Source organism: Macrotis lagotis, chromosome 2 (genome assembly GCF_037893015.1).
Source record: "Macrotis lagotis isolate mMagLag1 chromosome 2, bilby.v1.9.chrom.fasta, whole genome shotgun sequence".
Lineage (NCBI taxonomy): Eukaryota > Metazoa > Chordata > Mammalia > Peramelemorphia > Peramelidae > Macrotis > Macrotis lagotis.
The window spans coordinates 267524149-267546100 of NC_133659.1; the positions used below are offsets into that span (position 1 = coordinate 267524149).

The 21952-nt window shown below is 35.0% G+C and overlaps 1 protein-coding gene across 1 annotated transcript in view; it reads left to right on the plus strand.

Moving 5' to 3' along the window:
* The window catches only part of LGR5 (leucine rich repeat containing G protein-coupled receptor 5), a 188999-nt gene that overhangs the window by 123570 nt on the left and 43477 nt on the right, over window positions 1-21952 (plus strand). Inside the window, exons 5-6 of the mRNA XM_074226155.1 lie at window positions 15253-15468; window positions 17613-17684. Of these exons, the coding sequence (XP_074082256.1) occupies window positions 15253-15468; window positions 17613-17684 (288 nt within the window). The remainder of the gene's footprint in view (window positions 1-15252; window positions 15469-17612; window positions 17685-21952) is intronic.

Here is a 21952-nt window from a genome sequence, read left to right on the forward strand (position 1 = left end):
GAGCACTAAGACCATGGGAAAGTAAGTTACTTAGTCAATAAAGAACTATTAAACATTAGGACCAAGTTCTGGGAACACAAAAAGATGCAAAAGATAATCCCTGACCTTAAGAAGCTCCAGTGTAATAGAGGAAAAACCTGTTTAACTCTCTGAGTATAAAATTTCTCTTATATAAAATGGATAATCATTCATCCAACTTGTATTAACATCATCAAGAAGAATAGCATTTAACTAACACTTTCAAATTGATCTTGCTTGATCTTCACAACAACCCTGAGAGATAATTACCATTACTATTTACATTTTACATTTAATAGAAGTAGGTAGAGGTTAAATGATTTGTCCAAGATCATACAACTAATAAGTGCCTAAACTATGATTTGAGTTCATTTATTAAGTCCATAGTAGGCACTGGATTTTCAAGTAAATCCCCAGTTTTAAGGAGTCCACATTCAGACAGGTAGATAAATGAAATATAATTTCAGATGAAAGAGAGGCCTAATTAGAAGAATGAGGAACACCATACTTAGGGGTTCTGACTAGGTTGAATCTTGGAGGAAGTTCAGGATTTTGAAAGGCAGAACTGAGATAGAAGTAAATCCCAGAAATATGGGACAACCTGTTCAAAGGCACCAAGGCAGGAATTTGAGGATAAAATGTCCCAATTTTTCTTCAGTAGAGAGTAAATGAGGAGTAGTAATGTAGAATTTATCTGGTGAAATTTTAAAAAGTTTTAAATGCCTTGGTAATAATATATGCCCAGTCTACCCCTTTTCATTGAGGCAGATCTACTAATCTAAAAATAAGTCATAGAAAATTGGCAGTGGTTTATAAAAGCTAAGTGACATCCAAGTTCATGCAAAAAAGAATTCAAAGTAAAGATATAACTTATTTCTTCCTAACTCTAAGTCCAGTATTTTGTCCAATATATCATACTGCCTCCAAAATAATGTCCCAACATTGAGGCGCAAGCCTGAATTTCTGACAAAAGTTTAAATTCAACAAATATTTACCAAAGACTTACTATGAACCAACACTCTACTAGGTAGATGCTAGGTTAATAAGGGATATTGAAGGTTATTATTTAAGATATATAAAGGATATTAACCCACATTTATACAGTTTTAAGATGGAGCAAGTTCCCCTCAATTCTGTTTGCCTTTCTTGCTTATTTCCTATTTATCCTAGATATAACTTGTTCATATATATTTGTTTGAATGTTATCTCTCCAATACACAGTGAGCTCCTGGAAGTCAGGGGCTGACTTTTGCCTCTTTTTGTATCCTCATAGGTAAGCATAGTATTTGGTGAATAACTGATGCTCAGTGTTATTGACTATTTGACATTCCTTAATAAGCAGTAGGTAGGAAATTAACCCCCCAATTTGCAGGAAAGAAAGCTAAAACTCAAAAAATTTAAGGAATTTGTTCAGGCTCATGTAGCTAGTAAAAGAACAGAGCCAATATTCAAAGCCAAAGCTCTTCAGTCCAAGAATTTCTTCACCCTTCTATGATAGGATCTTGGCCTTCAAGGTGCTTACAATTTTAAGAAAGATGAATATTTAAAAAAAATGAATACATGGAGAATAATATGGAAGGAACAGAGTCAAGAGAAAAATAAGCAAAATAATAATGGAAATGGAAAGAACAATCATAAAACTATTAAAAACTACAATGGATAAGCATGGACCCAAAGAACAGATACAAGATACATTCCAGTAGTGGAATCTCTAGATCAAAGAAAATGGGCATTTTAGTTAATTCATTTGTTTGCCTGACAGTTTCATGTGGTATGGTGGAAAGGCCTGAATAGAGTCAAAGAATTTCAGTTCTGTCCCACCTGGACACTTTGGACAATTCATTTAACCTCTTTGAGTCTCAGTTAATTCATCTGAAAAATTGACTAGATGACCTCTGAAGGGGTTGGTTCGTGGATGTGGATCATTTTGATTTACTATTTGGTTGGGGTTTTTTTGGTAAGGCAATGAATTAAGGTCTGAGGTCACATTTGAACTCAGGTCCCCCTGAATCCAGGGCTGGTGCTCTATCCACTGTGTCACCTAGTTGCCCCCTACTATTTGTTTTTACTGAATTTTTTTCTCATTTTATCTTCCTCTTTTTTTCCCTTAAAAAAATTCTTTGTTATTTAAGATAACGCTCTAAGAGGAGTTAGCAAGAGTGAGATAAGGGGAAATAAAAGCAATGTTAAAAAAAACAGATACCATTACTTTTTTAATAAAATAAAGAAAACAGATAGGGAAGGCTTCTATTAAGAGATAAGACTTGAATTGAGCCTTGGAGGAAGGGATAGGAGAAGGGCATTCCAGTTGATGTGGGACACGTGAGCAAGTAATTACTGATCATTCAAAGCAGGAATGAGTACCTGGCAGGTGTGAGTGACAATGATGAAATCAAGTTAACTAACGAGAGAATAGTTAGTGAGAGATAAGATTAGATAAAATAAATGATTGTAGATTCTTGGACAGGGAAGTAACATGATAAAACAAAGATTATGAGAGCAATAATCTCCCAAAGCTGTTTAGAAACGATCAATTAAAGAGAGGAGACCTGTTAGAGATTCTAGGTGGTGTGATGGATAGTTTGCTTGACTTGGAATTACAAAGATATAAATTCAAATCCCACCTCAAAAACTCTCCAATTATGTGATCCTGAGCAAGTCACTTGACCTCTCTCAGTCTCTGTGAAAGGAGATAAGAGTGCCTCTCTGTCTCAATTACCACAACCGAAAACTTGCCAAGGTAGTAATAATGCCTACTTCACAGTTTATTGTGAAAATCAAAAAAGATAGTATTTGTATGTGCCTGATACATAGTAGCTGCTTAATAAATCTATGTTTCCCTACTACTGCCCACAACCAATTAGATGTTGGCAAAAATGTAAAGAGAGAAGTCCAACTTCCTGACAAGATTTTAAGTCTGAATTTTACCTAGGAGGAGAATATTGATGCCATTGATAAGAATGAGAAGTTGTTTTCTGGGAACAGAAGAAAAATTGGAGAAAACTTTGCCTTTTTCTCAGAGACGTAGAACTTGAAAGGATCTTAGAAATGATGATAAGAAATCTGAGCTCCCTGAAAGATGAAGACTTGCCCAAGATCACACTGATAAAAAGTGGCAAAGTAGGAAATTAAAAAAAGGTGTGCTTTCTCCAAACCTAGAGTCGGTTTTTGTTTGCTTTTCTGTTCAATTAAACTGCCCTTCTAACAATTTGGTATAGTATTTTCCCCATAAAAAAATTATATCTCTAGAAATACCATAAGACACAAGGTATCATAATAGAAAATATGTTAATTGTTAAAACATCTTGCTACTTAGATGAGGATTTTTGTTTTTTACAAATTGCATAGAAAAAAGTGGGGGTCTTCTACTGACTGCCTTGCACTTACTGACTTGGCAAATTTTTGTACTGGATGCTATAGTGTTCCAAAAAGCCCATAGAATTTGTAAATTCAAATAAGGTGAGATTGATAGAATTTTACTCAGTTCTATCATTGGATCTCACCTCATATCATTCACATGCAATCTACAGAAGTTAAATGGAAAAAAATTAATTTGTCATAATAAAATAATACATATACCTTCACTACCTTTAGTATAATAGAACCGATCTATAAACTGAAACCATTCCATAATTAGAATGAAGTAACAACCCAGAATACTTGCCCTGAACAAATTCTCTTTTGTCTCTCCTGTTTAAAAATTACTTTCCTTACCCCCCCCAAAATCTCACTAAAATTGAACTATGCATAGCAAAGTTAATTATTTAAAAGCTGTTAAAGAACAACTAAGTTGTTAACCTGGTTCTGCATTCACCAAATATATACTGGGGATGTTAATGACATTAAAAAACCCAAGTTTTATGTGTTTTTTTTTAATCTTAAGAATTTCTAAATAGCTACTCTAAAATAAATGAGACTGGAATAGAGGGCCTCTTGGTTCCCATCCTACTCTGGGAACATCTATGAACTAACTGTATCATTTTTAATGTCACTATTTTTTTAGCAATTCGTGTTAATAATTGACATTATTATGGCTTATCTCAGATGTGGAATTAGCCAAGATCAATAGCTTATCTTTTGACAGGTGCTTTCTTCCTTGTGGTTAACTGTTCATCAAAGGCATTAACAAACAGAGGCAGACGTTTACAGGAGACATTAGTAGGATATTGTATAAGATACATAAAGAGGAAATTTGTAGGAAAAAATGATGATTGAAAAAAAGAAAAGAAAAACAATGGTGGCAGTAACATGGAATCTTAGAACTTGGAAGTCATCTTCCATTAATTCAGTTTCTCTATGAAAGGGTTGGATTGTGTGAATGTGTGTGTTTGGGAATTTTGTGGTAAGCATTGTCCAACACGAAAGCCTGAATGCTTTTCCTTCAGATAGAATCACATCAAGTATAAGCTTCCATTTTTAACACAGTACAATAAAAAAGATGAAACTACATGAAACTACAAATCTACCATGTGCAACTTGCTATTCCTTCCAAATGTACCACAAAGTTATCCTAATTCATTCTTTTTTTCCTTTTTCCTTCTCTCCCCTTCCTGCCTCAAAAATAGCTACCATTAGACATGAGTAGATATATATATATAATTTTAAAACATATAAGAATGTGTATATATTCATATATGTATATCTAAATATATATGAGATAGATTGTGGTATGTATATACATGTACATATATGTGTAGATTACTATTTACATACTTCTATTTATCAACTCTTTCACTGGATGCAGATAGCATCTTTCTTCATAGGTCCTTTCTTTTTAATGTATGTTTTAAATAGTCAAAATGACTTAGTTGCTCAATGTCATCCTCAAAACAATGTTTCTGTTTTTGTATACAATGTTCTCTTGTTTCTGCTCACTTTGCTCTAAGTAAGCAAAGGAAAAAGAACCCAACCATAAGTATAAACTTGCATTATGTGGGCCACATGATATAGCATCAAAAAAGGGAAGGGAAGGTACTGGACTTGACAAAGATCTGGTTTTAGATCACCTTGAGCAAATCATTTAACCCCTCTAAGTCTAAGCTTCTTTCTCTCTCTAAATTGGAGATAATGAAATGATAAATAGAATATTTAATATATATATATATTATATAATAAATTGAAATGATGAGCTTAATGACTTTAGAATAAACCAGGAAAGACTTATATGAAATAATAAAGAATCTTCATCTACTACTGCACACTCATGTTTTTCTTCACATGCTGGTGGATATTGCATTTTCCAAGCTGATATAAAGATACTATAAAGTTTAGGCAAGAAACCATACTGATAGGATATGAACTTTGTTTATTTATCAACTTGGATACACCTTTTTGCCTTGCCACCTGCTTTGTTTGTGGTGTGACATGAATAAACTACTCACACCTATTCAGCCTTGGAGTCCTCTATAAAGATTAAATCTGGTAACAGCTTCCAAGTATTGATCATCTCTTATTCTCTGAACTCAATTTTGACTATGAATACCTTGTGTTTCTTGAATAAACAAAGTAGAATAACTTTTTGAAAGTCTGTCATGTTGGCTATTTTCTAAATTGAGCCTGAAAAATCTCAAGCTAGATGATGCATGAAAAAATACAAAGTTTGACAATAATTCCATAATGCTTTTAAAGTCTGCAAGCACTTTCCTATGAGGTAGACTGTGTAATTGTTATTATCCCTATTTTATAGATGAAGAAAATGAAATACAAAAGAAATTAAGTGACTCTATTACCTAACACTTATCTATCACCTAAAGGTTAGAAAGCGCTTTACACATTATCTGATTTGATCCTCATATCCTCACTGTAAGATAGGTGCTGTAATCATGTATTTTACTAATGCTTGCTTTCAGTCATTTTTCAGGCATGTCCAACTCTTCATGGCTTCATTTGGGTGCTGATAAGGTTTGACATTTCCTTGACCAACTCATTTTACAGATGAGGAAACTGAGACAGAGTGGAGTGACTTGCTCAGGATCACACAACTAAGAGCATTGGAGGCCATATTTGAATTCAGGAGGATAAGCCTTCCTGACTCCAGGGTTGGCACCCTATCTATCCACTGTGCCACCTAGCTGCCCTTTGATAAGTACAGCCAACATTTATATAAAACTTAAAGATTTGCAAAGCACTTTATGAATATTAACTCATTTGATTCTCCTAACAACCCTGTGAAGTAGGTTCAACTGTTGTCCCCATTTTACATATGAGGAAACTGAGAAGAGGTTATGATTTTCCAAGAGTTCTACTGACGGTAAATGTCAGTAGAATGTCAGATGAATCCATGGCTTCCAGATTCCATGTCTGACATTCTACCCACTGCTTCATCTAGCTGCCCAGGACCCAAGGCCATACATTCAAAAACTGTTGGATAGAATAAAGGCTAGGTCTCCTGATTCCAAATTCAATTTAACAAACATTTATTTTGGAAAAGATTCTGGAAAGATGGTGAAGTAGATCCATATGGAGTAAGAACATTTGTGGAACAACATAACAGGGCTTCAGTTTTGACTTAAGAGCATAGAGAAGAACTTAAATTTGAGCACTGGGACAGACATCAGAAAAATAATAGGAAGAAGGACCTGAGACTTGGGGCATTATTGCTTATTCCTTGGGACTAGAACTCCATTACACTAATAACTGCTAAAATAATAAAATAAAAAATGAAAATGAGCAAAGAAAGATAAAAGAACTCAATCATAGATAGTTACTATGGACATATAGAAGATCTGGGTTCATATTCAGGGGAAATTATGGAATTTAAAAAGCCTCTCCTGTTTCATTGAGAAATGTCAAATGGTCCCAAGTACAAAAAGATTTCTTGGAACTTAAAATAACTTTTAAAAATCAAATAAGAGGGTCAACTAGGTCGTGCAGTGGATTGAGCACCAACCCTAGAGTCAGAAGTAACTGAGTTCAAATCTGACCTCAGACACTTAATAATTACCTAGCTGTGTGGCCTTGGGCAAGTCACTTAACCCCATTGCCTTGCAAAAAAAATCAAATAAGAGAAAGAGGAAAAATTGGGAAAAATAGAGCAAAGAAAATTATCTGTGCCACTATCCACTGTGCCGCATAGCTGCCCCCAGAAAATCAAGAAAATTATGAAAAGAAAGTCAACCAACTTGAAATAGATAATCAAAAGCTTAAGAAAGAAAATGAATAGGGGCAGCTAGGGTGCGTAAGGGCCAGAGGCTCTGGAGTCAGGAGTACCTGGGTTCAAATCCGGTCTCACACACTTAATAATTACCTAGCTGTGTGGCCTTGGGCAAGCCACTTAACCCTATTTGCCTTGCAAAAACCTAAATAAATAAATGATCCCTTGAAAACTAGAATTGGATAAAAGGAAGCTAATGACGTTCTAAGACTCAAAAGAAATAGGAGGTGGCTAGGTGGCATAGTGGATAAAGCACCGGCCCTGGAGTCAGGAGTACCTGGGTTCAAATCCGGTCTCAGACACTTAATAATTACCTAGTCGTGTGGCCTTGGGCAAGCCACTTAATCCCATTTGCCTTGCAAAAAAAAAAAAAAGGACTCAAAGAAATAATAAAACAATTAAAAGAATGAAAAAAATAGAAGAGAATGTGAAACAGCTCATCAGAAAAAACCAACTTATTTGGAGAACAGATTGAGGAAAAATAATATAATAATTGAACTGCCCTAAAATTATGATTTAAAAAAAAATCTTGACACAATATTATAAGAAATTCAGGAAAATTGTCCTGAAATTCTAGAACAAGAAGGCAAAGAAATAGAAAAAAAATCACTAATCACTACCTGAAAGATCCCAGGAGGAAAACTTAAAGGCATATCCTAGTCAAATTTCAAAGCTCCTAGATTGATAATAATAATTATTATTGTTTGTCCTTCGTTCTTGAAGAAGACCAGGACATCAGGGAGGTTATGACACGACAAGCACATGAATTGAATTGGAGTGAGGGACTACTGTGCTAGATCAGCCTCACTTTCTCCTCAGAGTCATCTGAATCCAGTGGCCAGATATGAATCAGGATGACCTTGGATGTGGAGCAATCAGGATTAAGTGACTTACCAATGTCACACAGTCAGTAATTATCACAGGTTGGATTCAAACTCCCATCTTCCTGATTCTAAGGCCAGTGCTCCATCCACTGTACCATCTAACTGCCTCCAAGATTAAGGAGAAAATATTGGAAGCAATAAGAAAAAAAATTTTAAATATCATGGAACTATAATAAGGATTACATAAGACCTAGCAGCTATTATATTTAAGGACCATAGGTCTTGGAATACTATATTTTGTAGAGCAAAAGAATTGGAGTTACAACCAAGGGTAATTACCCAGCAAAATTAAGTATAATCCTGAATTAAAAAATGATGTTTAATGAACTGAAAGACTTTCAGGTATTTATTACAAAAACAGAACTTAAAGAGAGATATTGACATAGAACATCCAGGAGAAATATAAACATTTAGGACCATTTGTAAAGGATTCAATAAGTTCAAATTGTCTACTTAGATACGAAAATACAAACAGTTCTTTTGTGATTGTCATTTTTATCTGGATAGTTTGAAGAAGGCTTAGATTGAGTTGAGTATGATGGGGTGATTCTCAAAATAAATAAAACAGTATAGGGAGAGATAAAGGGAGGCAAAAAAGGGGAAATTGTTACAGAAGAAGCTAGTAGCAGGGAGGATAGACAATACTGAAACTTTTCAACAGCATTTATTTCCAAAATATCTACTTTGTGGCATAATTGAAAGCCTTTTAGACTTGGGCCATGAGGTAGATTTAGGTTCAAATCCCACTTCAGACACTTATTAATTTTATTAACTTAGTCTCTGGGACTAAATTTCACTATCTGTTAAATGAAGGAATTGTACTCAATGATCCCTAAATTCTCTTCCAGCTTTGCATCTAAAATATTATGTTCAACATACTACGCTAAGAACTAAGCTACAAAAGCAAAGTGAGCATAGGGTGAAGAATGGCCACTGTCTTCAAAAGGCTTACTGTCTAAAATTTATTCTTTCCATTATACTATGCTGTCTAAGAAAAACTTTGAGACTGTTTTGGTTCCTTTCCCCAGACAACAAAACTGTTGTAATTTAAAGATGAAACACAGGGAGTTTCATTTAGCCATTCATATTGATACCCAAAGCTTGCACATTTTCTCTTGAATGCCATATTTTTATCAAATTTCCACCTGTACCATGCCCCAAACATGATTATTAATTATTTATTGCTAATTGCATAATGATATTTAATCAGCAAGGGACTGAATGACATTTAAGTATTATGGTCAGTTTCATTATAAAAAATAGACTTTTATTTTTAAAAGATCTTGTTATATAGAAATTTATAACATCATTGAAATGCTATATTTGGTCAAACATTGAAAGCTGCTAGATTTTAATTTCTAGTCTGGCTTGTGGTTGCCTTATTAATGCCAATAAATATGATAGATAGATGGATAGATAGATAGATAGATAGATAGATAGATAGATAGATAGATAGATAGACAGAAGAAGCCCAATGTGCAAATGCTAAACTCTTATGAGTGCTTTCTAAAATAGTCACCAGAAAATATTGACATTTCCCTGACATTTAAGGTTATTTATTTGTGCAGCCTGAATCAGTTCTAGGGATAGCTTTAGAAGCTGCTGATCTGCTGTATTTGGTCAAGCATTGAAAGCTGCTAGATTTTAATTTCTAGTCTGGCTTGTGGTTGCCTTAGTAATGCCATACAAATATGATAGATAGATGATAGATAGATAGATAGATAGATAGATAGATAGATAGATAGATAGATAGATACATAGATGATAGATAGATAGATAGATGATAGATAGATAGATAGATAGATAGATAGATAGATAGATAGATAGATAGATGATGTCATTTCATAGTCTACTACTCATTTTTATCAACAGTAATAGAGAGGTAAGAGGAGGAAAGAGCATTGACTGGAATCAGAAGCCCAAGGGTTGACAGCTCAACTTTGATTCTGATAAATTTAATTATATATATATATATATATATATATATATACATATATATGTGTGTATATATATATATATATATATATATATATATATATGATGAGAGGCTTCAACTAGATCTCTAAAGTTCTGCTCTGATGGTTTTTTCTTGGACTTCCCTCATTCTTCTCAATCTATGTGCTTCATTTGATTCTGTTGACTACCCTCTTTGGTTTTTCATGTCATTCCTGTTTCATGATTCTCCTCCCATCAACTCTTTCTCAATCTCCTCTTTTGGTTCATCCATAGCACACCCCATAACTATGGTCATTCCCCCAAGAATCTACCCTGGAATCTCTTCTTTCCTTCTCTTTTTGATCCCCTCAACTCCCATGAGTTTATCTTTCTAAAACTCTCTTCTTCCAAACTTTCCTATTTCAATCAAAAAGCATCACCACCTTTTCAGTCTCCCAACTTGTAATTTCAAAATTATTTTGAACTCTTTAGTCTCTCATATCACCTATATCCATCAGAAATAATAGATATAAAAAGTGCTCTATAGAACTCCTAGTGATATATAAATAAATGATAGCTATTATCATTATCATTATTATTATCATGCCATACATCTCAAGCTTAATATGTCTAAAGCAGTCTTTCCCCAGATTCATCTGTCTTCCAAATTTTCCTATTTCTATTAAAAGTGTCACCATGCAAACCAAGGTTTGCAAACTTGATATATTGTAATCTAATTAGTGAATAAATCTTGTGGCTCCTACCTCCATGACATTTCTTGCATTTGCACCCTTCTCTTTATTCACACAGTTACCTCCTTATTTCAAACCTTCAACACCACTCACATGTATAACTGCAATAGCTTTTTAATTAGGTTGCTCCTTCGTCTCTCTCGCTCTCCTCATGCATAAGTTCTCTGATGAAATCACAGGTTTAGATCCAAAGCCAAAAAAATAAAAGGTTTCAATTTTTAAATTGAGAATGAGGAACCTTTTTTTTCTGTGAGGGTCCATTTGGAAATTTATAACATCACTGATCTGCATTTGAAGCTGCTAGATTTTAATTTCTAGTCTGGCTAGTGGTTGCCTTAGTAATGCCACACAAATATGATAGATAGATAGATAGATAGATAGATAGATAGATAGATAGATAGATAGATAGATGATCGATCGATCTATGTTTATAAAGAAAGCAGAAAACTCTAGGAAGACTTAAATGAACTGACTTAGGTTTAAGTAAGCTGAAACAGGAAAACAATTTCTACAATAATCACAACATTATAAAAACAAATTCAGAAAAACTTTAGCAATGCAATGATCTTATCAGAAGATTAACAATGAACTCATACCACACTCTTGATGAAAAGGTGATGGATTCAAGATGTAGAATCCACTGTATATTTTTAGAAGGAGCCAATTTTGGAATTTGTTTTGCCAGAATATGCATCTTTGTTACAAGAGTGTTGTTTTTCTTTTTCCCCTTCATGGAGGATTATATTTAGAGGAAGAAAAAATTAATACCTGTTAATTGGAAAAATAAACAGAATACTTGAAATCTCTTAGGTTGCATACCACCATAATACAGTTTTAAAAAAATGTGTTCCACTTCCAATCAAACTAATAACCTTTGAGCAAGCTATTCCTAATTTTAGAACATAAGCCTCATGTTGCCTGGATAGTAAAAGGAGAAACAGCATCGTGTTTTCCTAAACATTTCCAGTTCCATTTGTTGACAAAACCTTCTGCTGTTTTGGAAGTGAAGTTTTTGTTGCCTGCCATGTCAGTTATTATACTGGAAATTTAATTGTGAGAGGTCTTTGACACCAAACCTTTAAAATTTGTTCCAACTGACCTTCTCTGAGTTATTTGCCAGAATCTGGCCTTGGGCCTTAGCAAAGATGATTTGTTCCCATTCAGTGGGTAGACAGAGGGACCAGGAGACAGAGTGGAGTTGACATTATGGGGACTAAAAATGAGGAAGTTTCTTTAAATAAGGAGATTAGTTGCCTACCCCAGAGAGTTTCCCCTATCTCCAAACTGTTTGAGTTGGGTTTGTAGAGGGATTATTTTGTTATCCTGATATGCCTTCTGCATCTGTTTAGTCTTAAGGGTTTCTAAAACAAATTTTCAGAATCCATTTGTGCTTTTATAAATATCCTTCTAGTATACAGCAAGTTTTAAAATAAGCCCTCAAAAAGACTCTGATTTTGAAATGGACTCATGTGCCGAACAGGAATAGGGAAAAAAAAAAAATATATATATATATATATATATATATACATATATGTAATATATATTTATGTAAAATATATAATATTTTATGAGCAATATAAGAATCATGTTGACTTTGTTAATCACCTATCACCACCTCCATGTATAATTAATGTCATTTCAAGGCAGGAGCGAATGTGACCCAAATTCAACCCATTAGTTAAAGACCCAGGTGAAAAGAAGGTGTCATATGTACGCCCCCTACTGGTCTGGCACAATAATATCTCATTAACCAGCACCACATTTGGACAGACATGGCAACATAAACACCAGTGACTGGTGGGCAGAAAAGGAGGGAAAGGCCAACAAGGTCATCAATGTATTTATTCACCAGAGATATCATCAGAAATTGTATCCACCAAAAGTGATCATTTTGGAGATTTTTTTAAATGGTATGAAACAATATTTTTAAAGATTTTTTAATAGTATTGATTTTTAAATGATATTGAAAGGTATTATTTAATGGTATCAATTAAAAAACTAATAACTTACTTTTTCTTAGTCAACAATAGGCCTTTGAAGTCAATGTAACTGCCATTCAAGTTTGAGATAATCATTTCTGGGGATTAACTAAACTAGCCAATAGGTTCAACCATCTAGAGCTGATAGAAATCTTAGAGGCTTGCTAAAATAGAGGTGTCAAACTCGGATAGAAATGGGGGGGGTAAGAGGGGACAATTAATTTATACCCATTGGCCCAACAATTACCACCTTTAAGTCTGTTTCTCAAGGTGATAAGGGAAAAAGAAAAAAACCTATATATTTTAAAATATTTATAACAGGTCATTTTTATGGTGGGAAAGAAAGGCACCCCCTTAAGGGGATGCCCATCAATTGAAGAATGACTGAACAAGTTGTAGTACATGATTGTGATGGAATACTACTGCACTATAAGAAATGATGAGTAGGTTGACTTTAAAAGAAATAGAAAAACTAGAATAAATAGAAAAAACATGAAATAATGAAGTGTGAAATGAGCAGAACCAACAAAATGCTGTATACAGTAACAACAATATTGTTCAAAGAACAACTATAAATAATCAAGAAATTATGAGTAGTATAAATACTCAAATCAACTACAAAGGACCTATGAAAGAAAATACTATCCACCTCCAGAGAAAGAAAGGATAAACAGAAGAATGCATAGTATGTTTTGACATATGTTTATATATGTGTGTCAAATGACAACCTTCTCTAGTATGGGGTGGTGAGGGAGGGAAGGAGACATTTTGGAATTTGGTTTTTTTAAATTATATATATAAGGGTCTTCCTCTCCTATATATATATATATACATATATATATGTATACATATATATATATATATATTTAGGTTTTTGCAAGGCAAATGGGATTAAGTGGCTTGCCCAAGGCCACACAGCTAGGTAATTATTAAGTGTCTGAGACCGGATTTGAACCCAGGTACTCCTGACTCCAAGGCCAGTGCTTTATCCACTACGCCACCTATCCGCCCCATCCTCTCCCATATATTGACTTAGTTTTAATTTCATTTGTTAAACATTTTCAAGTTTACATTTTAATCTGTTTCTGGCAACTCATGGGCATTTTGTGGGCTCTAATGGCCACATATTTGATTCTTCTAAGTTAGTTCAACCCCACCTTATTTTCCAGATGAGGGATCTAAGATCCAGAAATGATAAATTACCTATCCAAGATCATCCAGGGAGAGGATTTGAACACATCAGAGTCAAGATTTATACCCATTTACTCTGACTTCAAACCAATAATCTTTCCATTGTACCAATATGTCTTTAATTTATGGTTAAGAGATAAGCATTTATTTTATATTGTAGGGGGTGGCTAGGTGGCATAGTGGATAAAGCACCGGCCTTGGAGTCAGGAGTACCTGGGTTCAATCCGACCTCAGACACTTAATAATTACCTAGCTGTGTGGCCTTGGGCAAGCCACTTAACCCCGTTTGCCTTGCAAAAGCCTAAAAAAAATCCTAATATTTTATATTGTAGACCTAGCTCTTGGTTTCCTGAAGGAAAGCTGAAAGGTCAGCAGTCCTGAAACCTCAAGCTTCTGAAGTGATGACTTCCTCCCAGTGAAAAGCATACTGAGCTAGGTGGCACATTGGATAGATGACTGGCCCTGAAGTCAGGAGGACTTGAGTTCAAATGTGACCTCACTTAATAATTGCCTAGCTGTATGACCTTGGGCAAGTCACTTAACTCCATTGCCTTCAATAAATAAAAAAATTAAAAAAAAAAACCATACAGGAGCAGCTAGGTGATGCAGTGGATAGACCACCGGCCCCCTGTAGTCAGGAGTACCTGAGTCCAAATCCAGACTCAGACATTTAATAATTACCTAGCTGTGTGGCCTTGGGCAAGCCACTTAACACCATTGCCTTGCAAAAACCTAAAAAAAAGCATACTAACTAAATACCATAAAAAGAAAATTAGTTTGTTTCATGGTTGTTTTTTTTTAAGGTTTTTGCCAGGAAAATAGGGTTAAGTGGCTTGTCCAGGGCCACACAGGTAGGTAACCATTAAGTGTCTGAGGCCAGATTTGAACTCAGGTACACCTGACTCCAGGGGGCCGGTGCTCTATCCACTGCACCACCTAGCTGCCCCAAGAAAATTGATTTGAACTTCAGATACAACTTGACTGGTAGTCTAAGAGAATTCTAGAATCTAAATTGTTTAGTTGGTAAGACCCTAAGAGTTCATCTTATTGAATAGATGAAAAATGCAAGAGAATAAGAAAAAATACCATACTGCAGAGTGGTTTGTAAATGGTTTATGTAATTCCCTTTTTTGTTTCAATTTATAACAAAAGTCCAAATTCCTTTTTCCCATTAGTCAATCAAATATGTAAATTCTAGTTATCTGAAGACTCTGGGACCAAAGAACAATGACAGAGCAAAGCCTTCTTTTACACACACTTGGATCATCAGTCCATTACCATATCTCAAAGAAGTTTGTCGCCTTGTTTCTGCTAACATTTTGCTTTCTTTTCTTTCGAAGGCGATTGGATGCCAACCAAATCAACTACGTCCCACCCAACTGCTTTAATGGCCTACTTTCCCTGAGACACCTGTGGCTAGACGACAATTCTTTGACTGAAATTCCTGTCCAGGCTTTTAGAAGTTTATCAACATTGCAGGCCATGACCTTAGCTCTGAACAAAATACAGCACATACCAGACTATGCCTTTGGAAACCTCTCCAGTTTGGTAGTACTGTAAGTTTTATTGAATTTTTTTAAAGAAGAAAGCTTTTGGATTTCACTACATAACACAGACTTTAAAATGCAGAATTCTCAAGTTTTGATCAGGAAATTCCCCCCTCCCAGTCAGAAAATATGGAGTGATTTATAAATAGTCTGTTTATTTAATATCCATGTTTGTCATAATTTATAAAAAATTCAAATCTCTTTTTCTTATTAATCAATAAATCATTCAAATATGTGAGTACATACTATATTCAATGTACTTGTATTATTTAAGAGTTCTTTTTTCTGAGATAAATGGATCAATTTTCTTATTTAATTCAATATTTTCTCAAATAGCATTTATAAAAATAAATGGTCTTACATTAAGAGCTGTGTGGATAGTGAATATCAGACAGGTAACTGAAGGGCAACAGGGACTTGCCCTCAGACTACTAAAATGACCCAAGTTAGGTCAGACTAGTCATCTGGGTGGCACAGTACATTTACTCTATATCCCTTCCCTTAGCTAGATTGTCTTTGAAAGACGATTTGTGGGATATTCCTTGCTACATACCTTGATACCAAAATTACAATCATTACAATCATTTATAAAATTCCTACTATGTGATAGACAGTGTGCTAATACAATCTCCATAACAATAGGATTGACTCGCTGGGAAACACACACACAGACACAGAAACAGACACACACACACACACACACACACACACACACACACACACACACATACAAAATGTAAAATGGAATATAGGTTCAGGAAAATAAAAGTTGCTTAACCTCACATGAAGCACTAATAAATTTTTTAGAAAATGAAGCCATCTCATAGGATGAGCAATTTATCATCATTTTTATCATGTAATCTGGCTTCCATAGTGATTGCAAAGCGCTTTACATATATGGCCCCATTTAAAAATATCTAATATATCCTGCAAAAAATAAAGATGATACTAACTCATTATCCCTTGAGGATAAGAAATGCTTCATTTTTGTATTTGTATACCCAATATCTAGTGTATTACCTGCTACATAGTAATTGCTTATTGATTCATCTATTCATTGATTGATTGGTAGGACCTGCATTCCAATGATGGTGATAGATTAATATAGATCCTTCCATATGTCTCTACACAGATCACCTTGTGACCAATTTCCAAAATTCATGTTAGGAATTTAGTATTTCACTATAGAATGAAAGCCTACCAACTGATTTCTCTATGGATCCAATCTATGACTTCTTTAGTATGCCAGTCTGATCCACTAGATGGGTATGTGGTTATTCCATACCTCCAAAATATTAAGATTGCTGATCTCCTTGGACAACAGATCTAATCTATCTATACAAGGTGTCTTGATATTGATACAGAAATGTATTTTTGATCTAATGATCTCCTGAGGGTTTAGGGAAAGGCTTCAGTTTCCTTATCTATAAAGGGTAGATAAGTGGTGCAGAGCACCTGTTCTAGATTCAGGAGGACCTGAGTTAAAATCCAGCCTCAGATATTTGGTACTAATAAGTTATGTGACCTTGGGTAAGTCACTTCACTTCCTGATTTCCTCCCATCCAGGGCCCAGAAGACTCTGGAGGAGAAAGGGAGGCTGATGACTTAGCACAGCCCCTCCCTCACTCAAATCCAATTCCCATGCATGTCGTTGCATCACCTCCCAGATGACATGATCTTCTTTGTGAACAAAGGACAAAACCATCAGACCTAGCTTTACTGCCCTACTGCCCTTTAGGTCCTGTCTTCAAAGAATTTGGATTTAGCAATGGCAAGAAAGCCATCAAGTCAAGGCAAATTCTCTGAATTCTCCTTCCCAAAACTACATCTCTGGTTTTGGGGCCCAAGCAACCTAATAGGATTTCTAGTTGACCCGTATGATGCTTGTGTATTCTCATTATGTATTTTCTGACCTTCCAACTCAAAAAAAAAATCAATGTCTACCTACTAAATTTAAAACCAAGGCATCAACACACAGCATCAACTGTGTGTTTATGTTTGAAAGAAAAAATACAGGTTCTCACTCTGGCTTTTTTTTTTTGCAAAGCATTATTCATATGTATTTTCTTTTTATTTTACCAATCAAAATGTTTTGCCTAAGTCCTCTATGTTCAATGTGCTCCCCTGACTGTGTCCTTAATGTTCTCCTACAGACATCTCCATAACAATAAGATCGACTCCCTGGGAAAGAAATGCTTTGATGGGCTCCACAGCCTAGAGACTTTGTAAGTTGACCTCTTAATTGTTTCCCTTTTTCAGTGTTTTCATTAATATTCTGAACCAAAACGTGCTTTTTGGTCATGAGTGTGTTGTTTACAAAGATTATAACAAATACACACACACACACACACACACACACACACACACACTTCTTTCTTTAAAAACTTAACAGATTTAGAGGACTAAAAATTTAAAGTGGAAAAATAATAAACATATTAGAGAGTGCATTACATAAAACAAGTCACACTATTGTGAATCATTTAGTTCAAAAACATTTATTAACCTCTACTATGTGCCAATCGCTGTCTGATTAGAAAAAAATTTATTTTAAGTGATCGATTCAATGTCATCCCTTGGGTTTGTTATTACTGAGCTCAGTTCAGATTACTTTACAAAAGAAGAAGAGAGGAGAGAAAATATCAAACCCATGACTCTAAGAAAACTAGTAATGGCCAAGAAGTCATACCAAGGAATTTAGTATCCAAATTAAGAAAAAATTCAAGACTATGGAAAATCAGTTAGGACCTTTAGATCAGAGGTATATTGCAAAATAATAATTTTAATAATAATGAATAGCTCAAGAACAACTAACCATTTACAAAGAGTTTTGTTTGTTATATATTTTTATATAATACTGAGAATGATAACCACATAGCAGATAACCTCTGACTTCTAAGCAGTTCTAAATCGACTAACATAGTGAAAAAGGTACTAGACCCAGTCACCCTATCATCCATGCTAGGGCTCCCTAACTTTTGAGGAGTAAAATGGAAATAAAGTATTTGTTATTTGTGTGCCCTAGGCAAGATTTGAAAATTATATCCCCTGAGTATCACCATCTACCAAAGACTTGGAGTCTTCATTAGGATATATAAGATTTGGCTTTTTTTGTGGATATACAAGAATTCATCTGTGGATGAAACTCTGCATGGGAAAACTTCCTCCACCAATGCAGTACAACACCTAGTTTAAGAGTGTCAATCTTAGGGATTTGCTTGAGGTATTGACTTGCCCCAGGTCAAAGAACCAATATGTATCAGAGGCATGACTTGATCTTATGATTCCAAAGCTGGTCCACTGGCTAGTCTACCTCTTATGATTTGTTGTTTTATAAAATAAATAATTTATGGATGGTGGCAGATGGAATTGTCTGGCTTTAACCACATAAACATTTATGAAGAGTAATATTAAAAATATTCCTTGTTGTCCCATTTTGGGTGCTGTGTTTGCTTATGTTACTAACCAGTATTCCCATATGGGAGAGTGGAAAAACCTACTTTTTTATTTCCTTCAAGTCTTGAGATCAATTGCAGTTGAAGAAGTATTAACCTTTAGGTCCTCAGGTGGGAGGGAAGGAGAATGTGTCTTTAGGTTGTGGACATAGCAACTACCTAAAATTTATTTGCCAAAAAAAAAAAAAGAAAAGAAAAGAAAGATTGGTAATAGACTACATTATTGATTGAAGTCATAAATGGAAAAGATGACAGCTTCCATCAACACTTTGGGATCCATTCATATGCAGTCTAGTTCAACCTACAATCTAGGAGGAATATGCTTGTGATTAACTCTAGTTTCTTCCACAAATGCTTTTTGTGAGGGAGTCATCCATGTTGGCTGATTTTTTGGAAGCCGTAATGGATCACCTTAAAGAATCAAAAAAAGGGATTCCTCTCAGGTATCAAGAGGGTGGAACCATCATGTTTTAAGAATAATTAGAATGCTCTACTAATTCACATAAGGAAGAGCCAGGAATCTTGGAAATCATAAATTAATACGTTAATTCCTATGCTTCTGAGCCAAGTTCAGGATTCCTGGCTTCATTAACAAGAATTGAAGCAATTTAAATTTCAGTAGTGATCTCTATTACTTAATTCTCTTTTTTCTTTACACACAAAGAACTTATTGAGGGGCCCATGATGACTTGTGTCTGGGAAGCAAGACCCTAAGACTTCACAATAATAATATTTGGGATAAAATGAAATATTAAGACATTTGCAAAATAGTATCTGGTACACAGTGGGCACTTAATACATGAGTGTTCTTTTCTCTTCTCCTTCCCTTTCTCTTCTCTTTCCCATATCATTGGGGCAAGAATTTCTTATTTGTAGTCTGTAGAAGATATGTTAATAGGTGCTATGGTTCTTCCAAAGTACTATTTCCTTCCACCCTACCCCCTTCTAGAAATCAAGTAATTTATAAGGGCCCAAGCCTTATTTAATCAAAACATAGCATCTGGAGGGATTTACCAACAGGAAGGAAATTTATGTCTACAACCAACATTATTTCCTGCCTGCCATGTGGCTTAGTGATGGTTTGTACCAGACAAATGTGAATCATGATTCATGTTGGACTCCGTCAGATTAGCTAGCTCTCTTTGTAAATTAACTAGCAATCCTTCTCTATGAAGGAACATCCAACCACGTCTGATTAACTGACCAAAAGGCTTTCCTGAATCATCTGGGAAATCTGCCATTCTCAAAGACTGAGACAATTATTTTCTTTTATCAAACTATAGAAGAAAGGTATATTAAGTCTGGAAAGCATGTTAAATTGTGAGTGGAAGTGGGAAGCCTGAGGATATCTTTCTCAGATGATCACTGCCAAATTTTTCCATTGCCAAAGGACAATGAATAGAATGATAGATTATAGGTATAAAAGGAGATCTGAAGTATGTTACCAATGATGACTTGGTGCTAGGAATTTTGGGAAAGATATCATAAAAGATATGCATAACTGGAAAATTAAATCATTCAGTCATTTTAAAAGGGTAGTGTGACAAATGGACAGCCTGAATACTTCTTAAAGAATGAGATGTATATTCTCCTTAAAAGCGGAAACTTCAGGGGCCAGCTAGGTGGTGCAGTGGATAGAGCATCAGTCTTGGAGTCAGGAGGACCTGAGTTCAAATCCAACCTTAATTACCTAGCTGTGTGACCTCGGGCAAGTCACTTAACCCCATTGCCTTGAAAAAAGCAAAGAAGAAAGAAAGAAAAAAGAAAGAAAGAAAGAAAGAAAGAAAGAAAGAAAGAAAGAAAGAAAGAAAGAAAGAAAGAAATTCCAGTTACTATAAAAGATAGTTAGATCATCCTCAGCAAATTTTAGAAGCCAGATAATAAAGAATCACAGTACATGGTCATGGGGACAAGAATCAAGGAGGTCAGGTGTGAAATAGGCAGGCAATGATGGTTGATCAAAAAGCGTCAAAGTCCAAAAAAAACTGTACTGGAATAGGTTTCCATTGATTAGAGATACCACCAATTCCAAGACAATCCTGGAGTCACAGAATTTCAGCTGAAAGCTACCTTAATGATCATCTGGTTCAATCTTACCTGAAAAAGAACTCCCCTCTATGAGATCCCCAATAGGGAGTTATTTAGATTTCAGAGAAAAGAGAACCCACTATTTGCCAAAGGAATTCCATTCTATTTTTGTCAAAACCAGATCTGTGACTTCATTGATGTGGGGAATTCTCAAGAATGAAAACCTCTTTATCAATAGATACCAGCACCTATTTTGCAACTTGTAGTCTTCTGAAACTGCCTGGAGATAACAAGAAGTTAAATGATTTGTACAGGATCAGACATAGGACATGGTGAACCTAGGTCATCCTGACTCTGATGCAGGCTCCTTATCCAAAACTATGGTGTCTCTCCTTGTATAGCTCTATCTGAGGAGAGCTTTAATCATTAGGAAGTTTGCCCTTTTGTTGTCATTGTTGCTACCTGTTTCAATCCTGCCCTACTCTCCAGGACTCCATTTGGAGTTTTCTTGACAAAGATACTAGAATGGTTTGCCATTTCCTTCTCCAGCTCATTTTACAAATGAGGAGACAGAGGAAAACAGGATTAAGTGACTTACCCAGAGTCACCCATGCAGGTCAGATCTGAACTCAGGAAGATGAGATTTCCTGATTCCATCCACTATGCCACTCTAACTGCCCAAATTTGCCCTTATTCAGTCTAAAGTCACCTCTCTACAACTTCTATCCATTGCTTCTAGTTTTATCTCTGAAACCAGGCAGTATTCTAACTCTTCTTCCTCACTACATGCAATCCATCAAATACTTGAAAATGATCTCCTATTACTCATCCCCCAGTCTTCCCTTTACCAAACTAAATATTCTCATTTCCTTCAAAGGATATTTTATGATATGAATTCAAAAACCTATGAGAAATACCTGTTGTATTTAAGGAGTTAGTGCTCAGGATAAAAATCTCCTTACTCAGTCTAAACTTTGTCATATAACGCTGATCTTACCTCTCAACCAACCTAT